At 44.0% G+C, this 16856-nt stretch overlaps 1 protein-coding gene across 1 annotated transcript in view; it reads right to left on the reverse strand.

The window, feature by feature from the left end:
- Positions 1-13707, reverse strand: part of TRAPPC3L (trafficking protein particle complex subunit 3L) — a 96725-nt gene extending 83018 nt beyond the window's left edge. The window contains exon 1 of the mRNA XM_044291377.1: positions 13595-13707. Coding sequence (XP_044147312.1) covers positions 13595-13636 — 42 coding nt within the window. The 5' untranslated portion in view covers positions 13637-13707. The remainder of the gene's footprint in view (positions 1-13594) is intronic.
- Between the last annotated feature and the right edge of the window lie 3149 nt (positions 13708-16856).

The raw sequence follows: 16856 nt of genomic DNA on the forward strand, positions 1-16856 counted from the left end.
TCTGCTCTACATATTTGTGCAGGGCTGGTATTGCCTTTTTGGCAAAGAAATGATGGCTTGGGACACTCCCACTTGACTTTGCACAAGCCATCAGTTATCTGAAACGTGCAGGGTCCACCACTTGGAAAGGGAGGGACTGCAGCACCAGCAACTTGGACAGGAGCGCGTTCAGCTTCTGCGCCATTGGATGAATGCTCGCAGACAGTTGTCTCTTGGCAATCGCTTCAGTGATCGATTGCTGACAGAATGACTGACGAGGAGTAGGAGGAGCAGGAGCTTTAGGACTAGCAGATGATGGGAAGGACAGACAGCTCCCTTCAGCTGAGGTGGTGGAGCCTTGACTGCATGAAATTGTGTGTTTGCCACTGGGTGATGCAGCGGTTGCTGTGGCAGGCTGAACCACCACATCGGAGCCACGGTTCTCCCAAGCCACTTTATGGTGACGCTGCCTGTGTTGACGCACGGCTGTGGTGCCAACATTGGCACCCTGGCCATGCTTCGCCTTCTGCCCACAAATTTGGAAAATGGCCATGTTCACCTCCTTCGACGGCCTAACAAAAAATTACCACACCGCCGAGTATGGCATTTTTACCGCAACACTCCACGCTGACTGCCTGCTACCGCTGCTTCCGTAAACCCCTGGACCGCCACTTTCCGGGCCGGTAGGCTCCTGTGAAGTGGGTGGTCTACCCTGGGCACGTTTGGCTCCTGACCTCCCACTGCTGACACCCTGCTGACTCACAGCCACGTGCCACCCTGCTGACTTAGCCTCTGCCTCACGCACAAGCAGCCACCCTCTTCTCCTGATGATGAAGTCCCTTCTTCTCCTGGCTCCCAAGGGCGATCGGCTACATCATCATCATCCGCTACTGTCTGCACGTCATTGATGTCCCCCTCAACGATCTCAGGGCCAGGAGCATGACCACTCACAACAACATCTCATCATCACTACTTGCCCGCCTACCGGAGGAAGCGGTGGATGTCTCCTCCAGATCTTGCCTGGGCAGTAGCTGCTGACTGTCCTCACTGAAAAGTGGAGCCGAGCATACGGCATATAAAACTTCTTGCGCCGACTCTTGGCTGGGGGTGTCTGATGTCACTTGCAACAAAGTCGAAGACCGAGTCATCGATTCAAGCACCGCTGGGTTGCTGGTCAAGACACGACCGCTAGATGACACCGGGAGCTCAGGCCTCTCGCTGCGGCTCCTGCTGCCAGCCCCCTCCCCCTTCTTCTGGTGCCTGCGACAGAAACATTTTAGCCACTGCCCGTTCCGTTCGAAGGGCCTGTCATCTGTCTGTCTGACATGCTGTATAATAAAATAATTAAATTAAAATTAAAATAATACCCCTTAAAAAAGGGTGTAGTACAATGTTACTTCACAGATGAACGGCAATTAAGACATATATTTTTTCTGATTAATAAACTCCCCCCCTCAAAAAATAAATAAAATAATAATCACAATTTACTGCAGAAGGTCAATTAAGACGTAATCTTTTTCCTATAACTACACCTCAAAAAAAGAAATATAACAATCACAATTCACTGCAGAACGGCTAACGGGACGTACGTATATTTCCTTTTTCTACACCACGTAAATGGCTGTAGTACAATGCAACTTCACAGCTGAATACCAATTATAACATAAATATTTTCCATTTTTTTCCTATTTCTACTCCCCAAAAAAAGAAATATAACAATCACAATTCACCCTAGAATGGCTAATGGATAGTGTTGAGCGAACCCAAACTGTAAAGTTCGGGTCCGTACCGAATTTAAAGATTTTTGGTACCCGGACCCGAACCCTAACTTTGCCGGAAAGACAGCCAATCAACAAGCTTTTAAGCTGTGTGCCCTTAGAAGCCATCACAGCCATACCTACTAATGGCATGGCTCTGATTGGCTGGTGCATCATGTGACCCAGCCTCTATATAAGCTGGATCACTGTAGAACCACCCATAAGCTCTCAGTAGTGAAGTGACAGAAAGCAGGCAGCTGAAGTGAGGGACAGTGTTAGTGCGATTTTTTGTAGGTGCAATACACCATCTTTGCACCCCTGACACAGGAAGAGAATCATAAATCTGGCTGTTAATTCTGTGGGTGATGTACAGCGATTTTTTATGTGGGTGCAATGCCACATTGTACTTTGTACCCCTGACACACAACTAGAATAGTTAATCCATCTGTTAGTTAGACGCACGTCATATACCCATTTATTGCATGAAGTACACCTGCACTGCATACGTGACAGGGAAATTGATATAGTTAATCCGTCTGTTAGTTAGGCCTAGTTCACACGAACGTATGGCTTTTATAGTTTTTTGCGGTCCGTTTTTCACAGATCCGTTGTTCCGTTTTTGAGTTCCGTTGTGTTTCCGTTTCCGTTCCGTTGTTCCGTTCCGTTTTTCCGTATGCCATGTACAGTTTACAGTAATTACATAGGAAAAATTGGGCTGGCCATAACATTTTCAATAGATGGTTCAGAAAAAACGGAACGGAAACGGAAGACATACGGATGCATTTCCGTATGTGTTCCGTTTTTTTTGCGGATCCATTGACTTGAATGGAGCCACGACCCGTGATTTACGGCCAAATATAGGACAAGCTCTATCTTTCAACGGAACGGAAAAACGGAAAAACGGAAACGGAAGGCATACGGAACACATTCCGTTTTTTTTGCGGAACCATTGAAATGAATGGTTCCGTATACGGACCGTATACGGAACACAAAAAAACGGCCCGTACACCCGCAAAAAAAACGTTCGTGTGAACTAGGCCTTAGGTGCACGTCATATACCCGTTTATTGCATGAAGTACACCTGCACAGTAAAAAAAACGGAATGTACTCTGTATGCATTCCGTTTCTGTTTTTCCATTCCATTCAAAGATAGAACATGTCCTATTATTGTCCGCATAAAGGATAAGGATAGTAGTGTTCTATGAGGGGCCAGCTGTTCCGTTGCGCAAAAAATGGAATGCACACGGAAATCATCCGTATTTTTTGCGGATCCATTTTTTGCGGACCGCAAAATACTGAAAAAGCCATTCCAGTGAGGCTGTCAGCTTGACATAGATCTAGCAGAGCAATGAATGGGGAGATCTCTGGAATCCATGTGAGGTACAGGGCTGGTTCTAGCTTTGTTGTCTAGAGGTTGTCATGTAATATATGAAGTCTGATTTTAATTTTTTACATTATTCATGGAATAACGCTTTTAATTGAACTAGGCCCATCCTCTGACAATCCGTGCGCCTAGATTGAATCTGCTCCAGCCTCTAGGTGAAATAGATTTCAGTCATCATTTATGCTAGGAAACTGGTTTGAATAATAGTGAATGTGCAGGGCAAGGGTGGGATAGTCAATGTGCCCAGTGGCGAGGGTGTTGTAGAAATATCACTTGCACATAAATTCAGGTCCAGTGGCTTTCAAAGTCATAAACCAGGGGTGTAGGGTCATAATAAATGACCTGCTTTCTCTTTGTCTGCATTTTAGGCCTCTTTCACACGACCATTTTTTTTTTCCGTTTGCGGGCCGTTTTATGCATACTATTTCCGTTCCGTTGAAAGATAGAACATGTCCTATCATTGCCCGCAAATCACGTTCCGTGGCTCCATTAAAGTCAATGGGTCCGCAAAAAAAAACTGAACACATACGGAATGTACTCCGTATGTCTTCCGTATCTGTTCTGTTTTTGCGGAACCATCCATTGAAAATATTATGCCCATCACAATCTTTTCTATGTAATTACTGTATACTGTATATGCCATACAGAAAAACGGAACGGAAAAACAGAACTAAAATGGAAACACAACAGAAACAAAAAGTGTAATAACGGATCCAGGAAAAACGGCCTGCAAAACACTGAAAAAGCCATACGGTCATGTGCAAGAGGCCTTAAACAGGATTAGTAAATCTGCCCCAATGTGTGTGAACTGCAACTGGCTCTATGCTAGTGTTTAGGTCTCTGGTATTGGTGCTTTGGTGCTTGTACAGGTGTAATCTCTGTCTGCGTCACATCTGTAACTCTTTTGTTAAAAAAGTCCCATCTTTTTATATAACTGTATATTTTGCTGTTCCTTTATTATTCCGGCTAAATCTTTATGCAAGGGGTTATGACTGGGTGTAAATAGTTGGGTGTGGGGGGGTGTCCCTGTATAGCCTCACACTGACAGTACTGATTGACTGTGCAGGGACAACTCCTCAAATGGTAGCACCCAGTTGTACCTTTATTCAAAGTTCTAGAAGGAATAATAGAGGAACGGAAAAACATACAGTCATAAGAATAAATGCTCCACAGTTGTCATGTCATGTAGAATATGATTATTTACTAAAACATACATGGCAGGAGAGGTGACAGCTCCTCTTTTGGTATACTCACCTACCTATTTGGCTATATCCAGTAAATGTACACAATCTACTGTAGGTAAAGTATGCCTTAGGCCTCTTTCACACTTGCGTTGTCCGGATCCGGCGTGTACTCCACTTGCCGGAATTACACGCCGGATCCGGAAAAACGCAAGTGTACTGAAAGCATTTGAAGACGGATCCGTCTTAAAAATGCTTTCAGTGTTACTATGGCAGCCAGGACGCTATTAAAGTCCTGGTTGCCATAGTAGGAGCGGGGAGCGGGGGAGCAGTATACTTACAGTCCGTGCGGCTCCCGGGGCGCTCCAGAATGACGTCAGAGCGCCCCGTGCACATGGATGACGTGCTTGGGGCGCCCTGACGTCACTCTGGAGCGCCCCGGGAGCCGCACGAATGGTAAGTATACTGCTCCCCTGCTCCCCACTACACTTTACCATGGCTGCCGGGACTTTAGCGTCCCGGCAGCCATGGTAACCACTCTAAAAAAGCTAATCGTCGGATCCGGCAATGCACCGAAACAACGTTTAGCTTAAGGCCGGATCCGGATCAATGCCTTTCAATGGGCATTAATTCCGGATCCGGCCTTGCGGCAAGTCTTCAGGATTTTTAGCCGGAGCAAAAAGCGCAGCATGCTGCGGTATTTTCTCCGGCCAAAAAACGTTCCGGTCTGGAACTGAAGACATCCTGATGCATCCTGAACGGATTTCTCTCCATTCAGAATGCATTAGGATAAAACTGATCAGGATTCTTCCGGCATAGAGCCCCGACGACGGAACTCTATGCCGGAAGAAAAGAACGCAGATGTGAAAGAGCCCTTACACATCAAACCTACCACCCAAAAACAATAGCACTATTTGTTTTCAGTCTTATAGGCACAATTGCTAGTGTTAGGGTACTTTCCCACTTGCGTTTTTATTTTTCCAGTATAGAGTTCTGTCCCAGTGGCTCTATACCGGAAAAGAACTGATCAGGTATATCCCCATGCATTCTGAATAGAGAGCAATCCGTTCATCAGGATGTCTTCAGTTCAGTCTTTTTGACTAATCAGGCAAAAGATAAAACCGCAGCATGCTACGGTTTTATCTCCGGCCCAAAAAACTGAAGACTTGCCTGAAGGACGAATCCGTCATTTTTTTCCCATAGGAATGTATTAGTGTCGAATCCGTCCTTCCAGTCTACGCATGTGCAGACCGGTAAAAATGTGAAAAAAAAATCTAAACGGATCCTGATACGGATCAGTATCCTTATCCGTCTTAAAATGCAATCAGTTTGTATGCGTTTTGCCAGATCCGGCAGGCAGTTCCGGCGACGGAACTGCCTGCCGGATTCCTCTGCCTCCTCTGTGACAGACAGCCATGAAGAAGCAGAACTACCCTCACTCACCCACACCCGCCTCTGAGCACCATTGCTGCCTGCCTGCCTGTCAGTCAATGCCACAACCTCCTGCTTCAGACTCCCAGCCTGACCAACATTAGTGAGTCTGATACCCTGTACGGTGCCCCCTACACTGTACTGTGCCCCCTTATAATACACTGTAGGAGGTACAGTACAGGGTTTTAAGGGGATTCCCCTGTACTGTGCCTCCTAATCTTTACTATGCTCCCTTATACCCTATATTGTGCCTCCTAATCTGTACTATGCCCTCTTATACCCTGCATTGTGCCCCCTTACCATACCATGTACAGTGCCTCTAGTCATACTCTATACTCTGCCCCTTTATACTCTGTTATCCAGTCGCTGTATGGCGGTGTTATCCAGTCACTATATGGCGGCATTATCCAGTCACTGTATGGCAGTTAAATCCAGTTACTGTATGGTGGCGCTATCCGGTCACTGTATGTTGGTGCTATCCAGTCACTGTATGGAAGTGTTATCTATTCATTGTATGGCGGTGCTATCCGGTCACTGTATGGTGGTGTTAATAAAAAAATGAAAAAAACTTTTTTTAACCAGACTCTGTAGGATAAAAAAGAGTGGTTTGCTGCGTTTTTCTCAACATATACATCAAACGGATGGCAAAAACGTGATGTGAATCCACCCTTACATATGAACACATGCAATGCCCATATGGTCATGGGGGGGGGGCATAAAACAAAATTTTCTGTGGGTCCCAGTCAATTCTAGCTATGCTCCTGACTCCTCTCGTACGACCACACGTTCAGCTTTCCGGATGCAATTTTGGAAGTCAAAACCAGGAGAGAGTTAGAAATAGAGAAGTCCAATCTGTCCTTTATACTTTTCTTTTATGATCCACTTCTGATTTTGCCATCCAAAACTGCATCAGGAAACCTGACCGTGTCGCTGTACCCTAAGGCCCCTTGCAGACGAGCGTGTCCGGATTAGGTCTGAATGCGTTCACTGAAAAATGCGCAATTTCGCAGGCAAAGTCATTCAGTTTTGCCTGCGATCTCTTAGCAACCATCCGTGAAAAACGCATTGCATCCGCACTTTCTTGCGCAGCTCCATTCACTTCTATGGGGCCAACGTTGCGTGAAAATCGCTGAATATAGAACATGCTGCGATTTTCACGCAACGCACAAGTGATGCATGAAAACCAAAGCACATGCACACAGCCTCAATGAAGTGAATGGGTCCGGATTCCGTGCGGGCGCAATGCGTTCACATCACGCATTGCACCTGCGCGGAATACTCACTCGTCTGCAAGGGGGCTAAGGCGTGCAATATTTTAATGCTTCCTTTACGGTCACCTTTAAAACAGATTGATCAATAGGATCCAGTGTGAAAAAGCAGTGTTCTTCTGATCTAAAGTCTAAAGTTAAATGTACTTGAGGTCTGCCACTTAATAAATAATGCATATTACATATAGGCAGAAAGTACTTATTTCCTTAATATTGAAAGAAGGATTTACACAAAGGATGGTCAGAAAGCAAAAAAACACAACAAATGAATATAGATATAATATAGTATTGGATAGTATTATATACGTATTAACCTCCTTGTTTAGAGGGGATTTCTGGAATTACTATAGTAATTAAGAGAAATGCTCTTGTAGTATACCTGAGCATGTTTTTTTTCATGTTTAGACTCTCCTGATCCATTTTTACCATATAATCACATCCCTGTTTTGTTTCCATCCTGTATGCAACAATTCTTGTTGCTGTATCCAACCAAACCCATGATGCACTTCTCCTTTCTCTGGCACAGCTCCAGCACCGCCCCTAACAACGCCCAGCAAGTTTATAGCTCCTCCCACCAGCTGGCTACATAGACACTCCCCTATCACTGTGTAGTGTCCCACTAGGTAAAGGTGGGCACTACACAAAAGGGGTTAACGTGTATGCATTTTCTATGTGTTTTTACATGCAATGTTTTCCCTGTATTGTGCATGTCAGGCCTGTCAGGGTGCAGTTTAGCCTCCCAGATGCTAGAGGGAGCTAGAGAGCTAGACATATATAGGAAGGCCCAGACAGAGGAGTGAGTAGTGTATTCCAGGGGACTAGAGGAGTTACCTCGTCAGCCTGAAGCTCCTGAGGCTAAGGATAGCTCAGTTGAGACACCCCAGTGGTAGGACAGCACCTCCTGGGAGCAACCTGCAGTCACCTGTCAGCGGAAGCAGAGAGAGAGATACAGCTAGGAAGCAAAGGTATTTGTAACCTTAAGCAAGCGCCAATACTGGAGGAAGGAATTCATACCAAGGATTTAAGCCAGCGAATAGGCATCCGGGCCTTGGGATACAGCCAGCTAGAATAGCTGTGGGGATAGAGCAGCATAGCACTGCCAAGCATTAACTATATACCCTCCAAGTATCTTGCAAGATTGCAACCTGCTGTGATATCAACCTGCTGTGCTTTTGGAACTGTAAAGGACTGCATTAACCTCTTCTGTACTTGATGTATAAAGTTGGACTGTTAAGTAAAGCAACGTTTGTTTCACTATACCACCTGTGTACCTCACTTATTCCAACTATAAACCGGTGTGCCACCGTCACAGGCACTGGCGTCACGAACCTTAAAGGGACCTTGCCTCAGGCACTCTAAACACCTGCAACAACCAGGGCACCTCATCCAACATCAGGCCAGGTCTCCACACCCAGAGTGTGCCCCAGAGGAATTAGTGTCTGCCTCTCATTCACTGCTACATGCCTGCCCAGGGTCCTCCAGAAAGTGGGTAACCCTCGATTGCCCATACCGTGACCTCACTGTCGCTATACCCTGCAGGTCTGGTGTGCTGCAACTGTCCCTAACACCCAGCTAGTTTATAGCTCCTCCCACCAGCTGGTTACATAGACACTTCCCTATCACTGCTCCTGTTGCTTCTTTGACACACCCATGGACAGAACATCACAGGAAATAAGAAAGAGCTGCATGGACATGGTCATGTGACCACAACCCCGAACAGAAGATAGGAGCAAGAAAGGTAAAAGAAATACATTCTTTAAAGTGGTTGTGCATTCATTTCCAGACCTCTCAGGTTGGTGGGACCCCTATTGGACTGAGGAGGGGGTGATGAATTCACTAAAAGAGTTCAGGAGGGGCCTGGATGTATTTCTGGAGTGTAATAATATTACAGGCTATAGCTACTAGAGAGGGGTCGTTGATCCAGGGAGTTATTCTGATTGCCTGATTGGAGTCGGGAAGGAATCTTTTTTCCCTAAAATTGCCTTCCTCTGGATCAACTTGCAGGATAACAGGCCGAACTGGAAGGACAGATGTTTTTTTTTAGACTTAGCCTTAGCCAGTTGGGGTTTGCGCTAGCCCTGCCCACTTTTGGCCTTGGATAGTGCAAATTTGCCAGGACTGTCTCTTAACCCCTTAAGGACCGAGGACGTACCGGTACGCCCTATTTCCCGAGTCCTTAAGGACCGAGGACGTACCGGTACGTCCTGACTTAAAATCTGCATTCCGGCGCCGCGGGGGTTAATCGGAACGGGACGCCGGCTGAAATCATTCAGCCGGCATCCCGTAACAATGCAGGGGGGGGTCATTTGACCCCCCCGTGTCGGCGATCGCAGCAAACCGCAGGTCAATTCAGACCTGCGGTTTGCTGCGCTTTTTGCAGTTTCTGATCCCCGCGGTCCCTGACCGCGGGGATCAGAAACTTCAGAGTGCCTAAAATCAATATTGCGCACCCCCCCCCCTGCACCCCTGCATGATTTGATGGCGGCGGGTGGTGCAGGGGGGGTGTCGCAGGCAGTGGGGGCGTTGCGGGAGGCGGGCGGTGCGGCAGGCGGGATCGCGATCCCCCGCCCGCCTCCCATTGCATAATCGTTGGCGTCTAGTGGGTTATACCAGGGTGCCAGCACATTGCTGGCACCCTGGTATAAACGGCTGACATCGGTGATGCGATGTCAGCCGTTTAACCCTTTCCATGCAGCGGTCCGTACGGACCGCTGTATGGAAAAGGTTAACAGCGCAAGGAGCTCCCTCCCTCTCCGATCGGGGGGCTGCTGTGCCTTTGCAGCCCCCCGATGGGAGAGGGAGAGAGCCCCCAGAGAGCCCCCCGAAGCCCCGTCCTCACCCTTCCCCGTCTGCGAAGTTGTGACAGACGGGGAAGGTTCCCATGGCAACAGGACGCCTGCTCAGGCGTCCTGCTGTCCATGGTGCTGAACAGATCTGTGCTGAAAGCATAGATCTGTTCAGTGTAAGTAAAATACAGTGCAGAAACCTATATAGTTTCTGTACTGTATTTTACAGACATCAGACCCACTGGATCTTCAAGAACCAAGTGGGTCTGGGTCCAATTTTTTTAAAAAAAGTGAAAAAAGTTAAGATAAAATAAAAAAACATTTATCACTGAATAAAAATAAAAATAAAAAAATACACTACACATATTAGGTATCGCCGCGTCCGTAACGACCTGATCTATAAAACGGTCATGTTACTTTCCCCGCACGGTGAACGCCATAAAAATAAAAAAATAAAAACTATGAGAAAATTGAAATTTTGCCCACCTTACTTCCCAAAAAAGGTAATAAAAGTGATCAAAAAAGTCGCATGTACGCCAAAATAGTACCAATAAAACCGTCATCTCATCCCGCAAAAAATGAGACCCTACTCAAGATAATCGCCCAAAAACTGAAAAAACTATGGCTCTTAGACTATGGAAACACTAAAACATGATTTTTTTTGTTTCAAAAATAAAATAATTGTGTAAAACTTTTATAAATAAAAATAAAGTATACATATTAGGTATCGCCGCGTCCGTATCGACCGGCTCTATAAAATTATCACATGACCTAACCCCTCAGGTGAGCACCGTAAAAAAAAAAGAAAAAAAAAGTGTAAAAAAAGCAATTTTTTGCCATCTTACGTCACAAAAAGTGTAATAGCAAGCGATCAAAAAGTCATATGCACCCCAAAATAGTGCCAATCAAACCGTCATCTCATCCCGCAAAAAATTAGACCCTACTCAAGATAATCACCCAAAAACTGTAAAAACTATGGCTCTTAGACTATGGAGACACTAAACAATTTTTTGGTTTTAAAAATGAAGTTATTGTATAAAACTTACATAAATAAAAAAAATTGTATACATATTAGGTATCGCCGCGTCCGTGACAACCTGCTCTATAAAATTACCACATGATCTAACCTGTCAGATGAATGTTGTAAATAACAAAAAAAAAAACGTGCCAAAAAAGCTATTTCTTGTTACCTTGCCGCACAAAAAGTGTAATATAGAGCAACCAAAAATCATATGTACCCTAAACTAGTACCAACAATACTGCCACCCTATTCCATACTTTCTAAAATGGGGTCACTTTTTTGGAGTTTCTACTCTAGGGGTGCATCAGGGGGGCTTCAAATGGGACATGGTGTCAAAAAAACTGTCCAGCAAAATCTGCCTTCCAAAAACCGTATGGCATTCCTTTCCTTCTGTGCCCTGCCGTGTGCCCGTACAGCAGTTTACGACCACATATGGGGTGTTTCTGTAAACTACAGAATCAGGGCCATAAATAATGTTTTGTTTGGCTGTTAACCCTTGCTTTGTAACTGGAAAAAAAATATTAAAATGGAAAATCTGCCAAAAAAGTGAAATTTTGAAATTGTATCTCTATTTTCCATTAAATCTTGTGCAACACCTAAAGGTTTGACAAAGTTTGTAAAATCAGTTTTGAATACCTTGAGGGGTATAGTTTCTTAGATGGGGTCACTTTATGGAGTTTCTACTCTAGGGGTGCATCAGGGGGCTTCAAATGGGACATGGTGTCAAAAAAACTGTCCAGCAAAATCTGGCTTCCAAAAACAATACGGCGCACCTTTCACTCTACGCCCCGCTGTGTGGCCGTACAGTAGTTTACGGACACATATTGGGTGTTTCTGTAAACAGCAGAGTCAGGGCAATAAAGATACAGTCTTGTTTGGCTGTTAACCCTTGCTTTGTTAGTGGAAAAAATGGGTTAAAATGGAAAATTAGGCAAAAAAATGAAATTCTCAAATTTCATCCCAATTTGCCAATAACTCTTGTGCAACACCTAAAGGGTTAACGGAGTTTGTAAAATCAGTTTTGAATACCTTGAGGGGTGTAGTTTATAGAATGGGGTCATTTTTGGGCGGTTTCTATTATGTAAGCCTCGCAAAGTGACTTCAGAGCTGTAGTGGTCCCTAAAAATTGGGTTTTTTGTAAATTTCTGAAAAATTTCAAGATTTGCTTCTAAACTTCTAAGCCTTGTAACATCCCCAAAAAATAAAATATCATTCCCAAAATAATTCAAACATGAAGTAGACATATGGGGAATGTTAAGTCATCACAATTTTTGGGGTATTACTATGTATTACAGAAGTAGAGAAACTGAAACTTTGAAATTTGCTAATTTTTCAAAATTTTTGGTAAATTAGGTATTTTATTATGCAAAAAAATTATTTTTTTTACTTTATTTTACCAGTGTCATGAAGTACAATATGTGACGAAAAAACAATCTCAGAATGGCCTGGATAAGTCAAAGCGTTTTAAAGTTATCAGCACTTAAAGTGACACTGGTCAGATTTGCAAAAAATGGCCTGGTCCTTAAGGTGAAAATGAGCCCGGTCCTTAAGGGGTTAAAATCATGGAAAGTCCCACCAAATTCGTCCAGGCTGCTGCACTGTGTGCTTTAGCAGGTCGGTACTCTAAAAGTACTGAATCCCATCACAGCAGTACCAGACTGCAGAAATCAGTGCGTATGTCACCACACTGTACTGACCTCAGTGGTGGCAGCATAAAGGAGCTGATGGGTTCCCTTTAAAGGAGGTTGTCCATGATTAGAAAAACATGGCTGGCATGGGTTTTGTCTGGTATTACTGCTCAGCTCTACTGAAGTGTCATACCACACTCAACCTGTGGACAGGTGTGGTGCTGTTTCTGGAAGAAATCAGCCATATTTTTTCAGATACTGGAAAATCCCTTTAAACATTAGATACTTTCGAAAAAAGGAAGACTAAATTACATTCTATCAGACACACATTTTGTTGGGCTATATGCAGTTTTTTTGTTGCTCTTGTTCTCCGGAAGTTATTTAAAATGGCTGCCAGCAACCTGCCCTAGTATTTGAGGGGAACTGGTTGCTAGCACTTGCAGAGCTGCAGCTCACTACACATTACACTCTGGCACTAGCGTATACTACATATCGGTAAGTTTTCCCATCAGGCCCCTCAGCCATGAAGACATATCGTAGTCAGGACCACATCATTACCATCTATTGTAGAACAGAGTAGTGTGTAATGAGGCCCTGCCTCCTCCGCCCCCCAGGCAGCTTGGCTAGTGGTGGCAACTAGTTCTGCTCATTTTCTAGGACAGAGATCAGCAACCATGGGCACTCCAGATGTTGTGAAACTACAGATCCAAGCATGCTCTATTCATTTCTATGAGAGTTCTTAGAAAAGCAGAGCAAGTATGCATGCTGGAAGTTGCAGTTTCACAACAGCTGGAGTGCCGGAGGTTGCCTGCCCCTGTTCTAGGACATGTTGCTAGCGGCCATTTTGAATCATTCCCAGAGACCCCCTAATTACAACAATCAAATTAATATGGCACATGGTTATTAGAATCACTCTAACCATAGGATGTCCAATACATATGGTCTACGCTGATGTCTACATTTGTCATGAAGAAAGACTCCGACTCCTACGAATTATGCAATAGATTCAAGTAAGTGAGATTCCTTCACATGGTTTGTAGGCCATATGTAATGAAATGAAATCATGGAAGCAAATTGCAGAGACAACAACAAAGATGTAAATGTAATATATAGTATATCATCACAATCTTGTCATAGAATGCTAGCTGTACAGTCTTACGATTTTGAAGATTTCTTGCTTTCGGTTTGATGACCTTGCCATCTCAAGGATCTGTAAATAGGACAGTAAGGGGCTCGTCGGTACTTTGCTTGTCTGTATCCTCTGCTTGTTTTTTGTTCATTGCATTGATCTAGCGTTTCGTCTTGTCTCTGGTGATGTTGGACACTTTCCTGCTCCTCCTACAATGTGCATGCATTTAGCACTGGAAAGCAAATTGATTTCCAGCAAGATGTTCTGAAAGCACAATAACCTGACTCAGATTGGATAATGTGGCTGTTTCATTTGGGTAAAAGGAAAAAAAATACTAAATTAGCACTAAGCATTCGGTTTCCTGCAGATATTTTATGATGTATTAGCAACCAAAAAGCCGTAATGGATCTTTAAATAAATTAAAGGGATGATGATGATAGGTTATGGTAATAAATATAAGGTAACTTGTTCAAGTAAAATCAAATGATGTAAATGTATGCCTTTATCGCCTTTAGTCCCTAGAATCATTGTGAAAGGGCATCTATAGGTTAAATAAAAAGGGATAAATAAATAAAAAACTAGGCTTGATTTATCATAAATTTGCGCTTGTTTTCTGGCATGAAAAAGACACAACACTACCTTTCGCAAGTGAGGTTTCTCCTCTGCCTCTGCCTTTTTCCAGAAAAGGGGGTGTGGTGAGGGCCAGCAGCCCCACCACATTTATCTTCTTTTCCGCCAGTTTTCTGGCTGGCGTAGTTTCAGTTTAGGCGATGCCTCATCATAAATTAGGCGCAGCCTACGGCAACTCGTAGGTTATCATAGACGGTCATATACCACCAGTTTACGACAAATCAGGGCCATGATCTTGGTAAAAATTATGTGGTTGGTCCCATCTCCAGTAGTAGTGTTATATAACTGATCAACAGTACTCTTATTGCCACTATTTTAGAGTAACCTCGTGGCTGAGTCTGAATTTGCTAAATCTAATTTTTAAGATATTGCAAATTGGTCAGATGTAGTCTACTCACAAATCACATGGAACTTCACTCATATCATGCAAGTAAACAGAACAGCAAAATAAGCTGATCGCGATAATTACAATTAATACAATCATCTTTGATGTGGCCCCTCAGGACAATCATGTTGGAGGCTCCAGCACTACACTGCTATCATGTGTCCGCCCCACCCAACTTAATACCTTTCCTTCATCACCTTGATATCCTTATGAAACCTCTCCCCTCGCTCCCCATTGAATTCACCAAGATTTTCTGGACATCTGTGTAAGCAGCCATTGGGAAACCACCTGCTCATATTCAGGGGCGTAACTAGAAGTGACTGGGCCCCACAGCAAATATTTGCAAGGGCCTCCCAGCGCGCTTCGCATCTCCCTCCTCCTGTGTAAACCCCACTCCTTTGGCACAGTGTAGCGGTATACTGTATATTGTGGGGCACAGTGTAGAGGTATACTGTACAGGGAGTGCAGAATTATTAGGCAAGTTGTATTTTTGAGGATTAATTTTATTATTGAACAACAACCATGTTCTCAATGAACCCAAAAAACTCATTAATATCAAAGCTGAATATTTTTGGAAGTAGTTTTTAGTTTGTTTTTAGTTTTAGCTATTTTAGGGGGATATCTGTGTGTGCAGGTGACTATTACTGTGCATAATTATTAGGCAACTTAACAAAAAACAAATATATACCCATTTAAATTATTTATTTTTACCAGTGAAACCAATATAACATCTCAACATTCACAAATATACATTTCTGACATTCAAAAACAAAACAAAAACAAATCAGTGACCAATATAGCCACCTTTCTTTGCAAGGACACTCAAAAGCCTGCCATCCATGGATTCTGTCAGTGTTTTGATCTGTTCACCATCAACATTGCGTGCAGCAGCAACCACAGCCTCCCAGACACTGTTCAGAGAGGTGTACTGTTTTCCCTCCTTGTAAATCTCACATTTGATGATGGACCACAGGTTCTCAATGGGGTTCAGATCAGGTAAACAAGGAGGCCATGTCATTAGATTTTCTTCTTTTATACCCTTTCTTGCCAGCCACGCTGTGGAGTACTTGGACGCGTGTGATGGAGCATTGTCCTGCATGAAAATCATGTTTTTCTTGAAGGATGCAGACTTCTTCCTGTACCACTGCTTGAAGAAGGTGTCTTCCAGAAACTAGCAGTAGGACTGGGAGTTGAGCTTGACTCCATCCTCAACCCGAAAAGGCCCCACAAGCTAATCTTTGATGATACCAGCCCAAACCAGTACTCCACCTTGCTGGCGTCTGAGTCAGACTGGAGCTCTCTGCCCTTTACCAATCCAGACATGGGCCCATCCATCTGGCCCATCAAGACTCACTCTCATTTCATCAGTCCATAAAACCTTAGAAAAATCAGTCTTGAGATATTTCTTGGCCCAGTCTTGACGTTTCAGCTTGTGTGTCTTGTTCAGTGGTGGTCGTCTTTCAGCCTTTCTTACCTTGGCCATGTCTCTGAGTATTGCACACCTTGTGCTTTTGGGCACTCCAGTGATGTTGCAGCTCTGAAATATGGCCAAACTGGTGGCAAGTGGCATCTTGGCAGCTGCACGCTTGACTTTTCTCAGTTCATGGGCAGTTATTTTGCGCCTTGGTTTTTCCACACGCTTCTTGCGACCCTGTTGACTATTTTGAATGAAACGCTTGATTGTTCGATGATCATGCTTCAGAAGCTTTGCAATTTTAAGAGTGCTGCATCCCTCTGCAAGATATCTCACTATTTTTGACTTTTCTGAGCCTGTCAAGTCCTTCTTTTGACCCATTTTGCCAAAGGAAAGGAAGTTGCCTAATAATTATGCACACCTGATATAGGGTGTTGATGTCATTAGACCACACCCCTTCTCATTACAGAGATGCACATCACCTAATATGCTTAATTGGTAGTAGGCTTTCGAGCCTATACAGCTTGGAGTAAGACAACATGCATAAAGAGGATGATGTGGTCAAAATACTCATTTGCCTAATAATTCTGCACTCCCTGTATATTGTGGGGCACAGTGTAGAGGTATACTGTATATTGTGTGGCACAGTGTAGAGGTATACTGTATATTGTGGGGCACAGTGTAGCGCTATACTGTATATTGTGGGGCACAGTGTAGAGGTATACTGTATATTGTGTGGCATAGTGTAGAGGTATACTGTATATTGTGTGGCACAGTGTAGAGATATACTGTATATTGTGTGGCACAGTGTAGCGGTATACTGTATATTGTGTGGCACAGTGTAGAGGTATACTATATATTGT

The sequence above is a fragment of the Bufo gargarizans genome, chromosome 4, assembly GCF_014858855.1.
Source record: "Bufo gargarizans isolate SCDJY-AF-19 chromosome 4, ASM1485885v1, whole genome shotgun sequence".
Classification (NCBI taxonomy): Eukaryota; Metazoa; Chordata; class Amphibia; order Anura; family Bufonidae; genus Bufo; species Bufo gargarizans.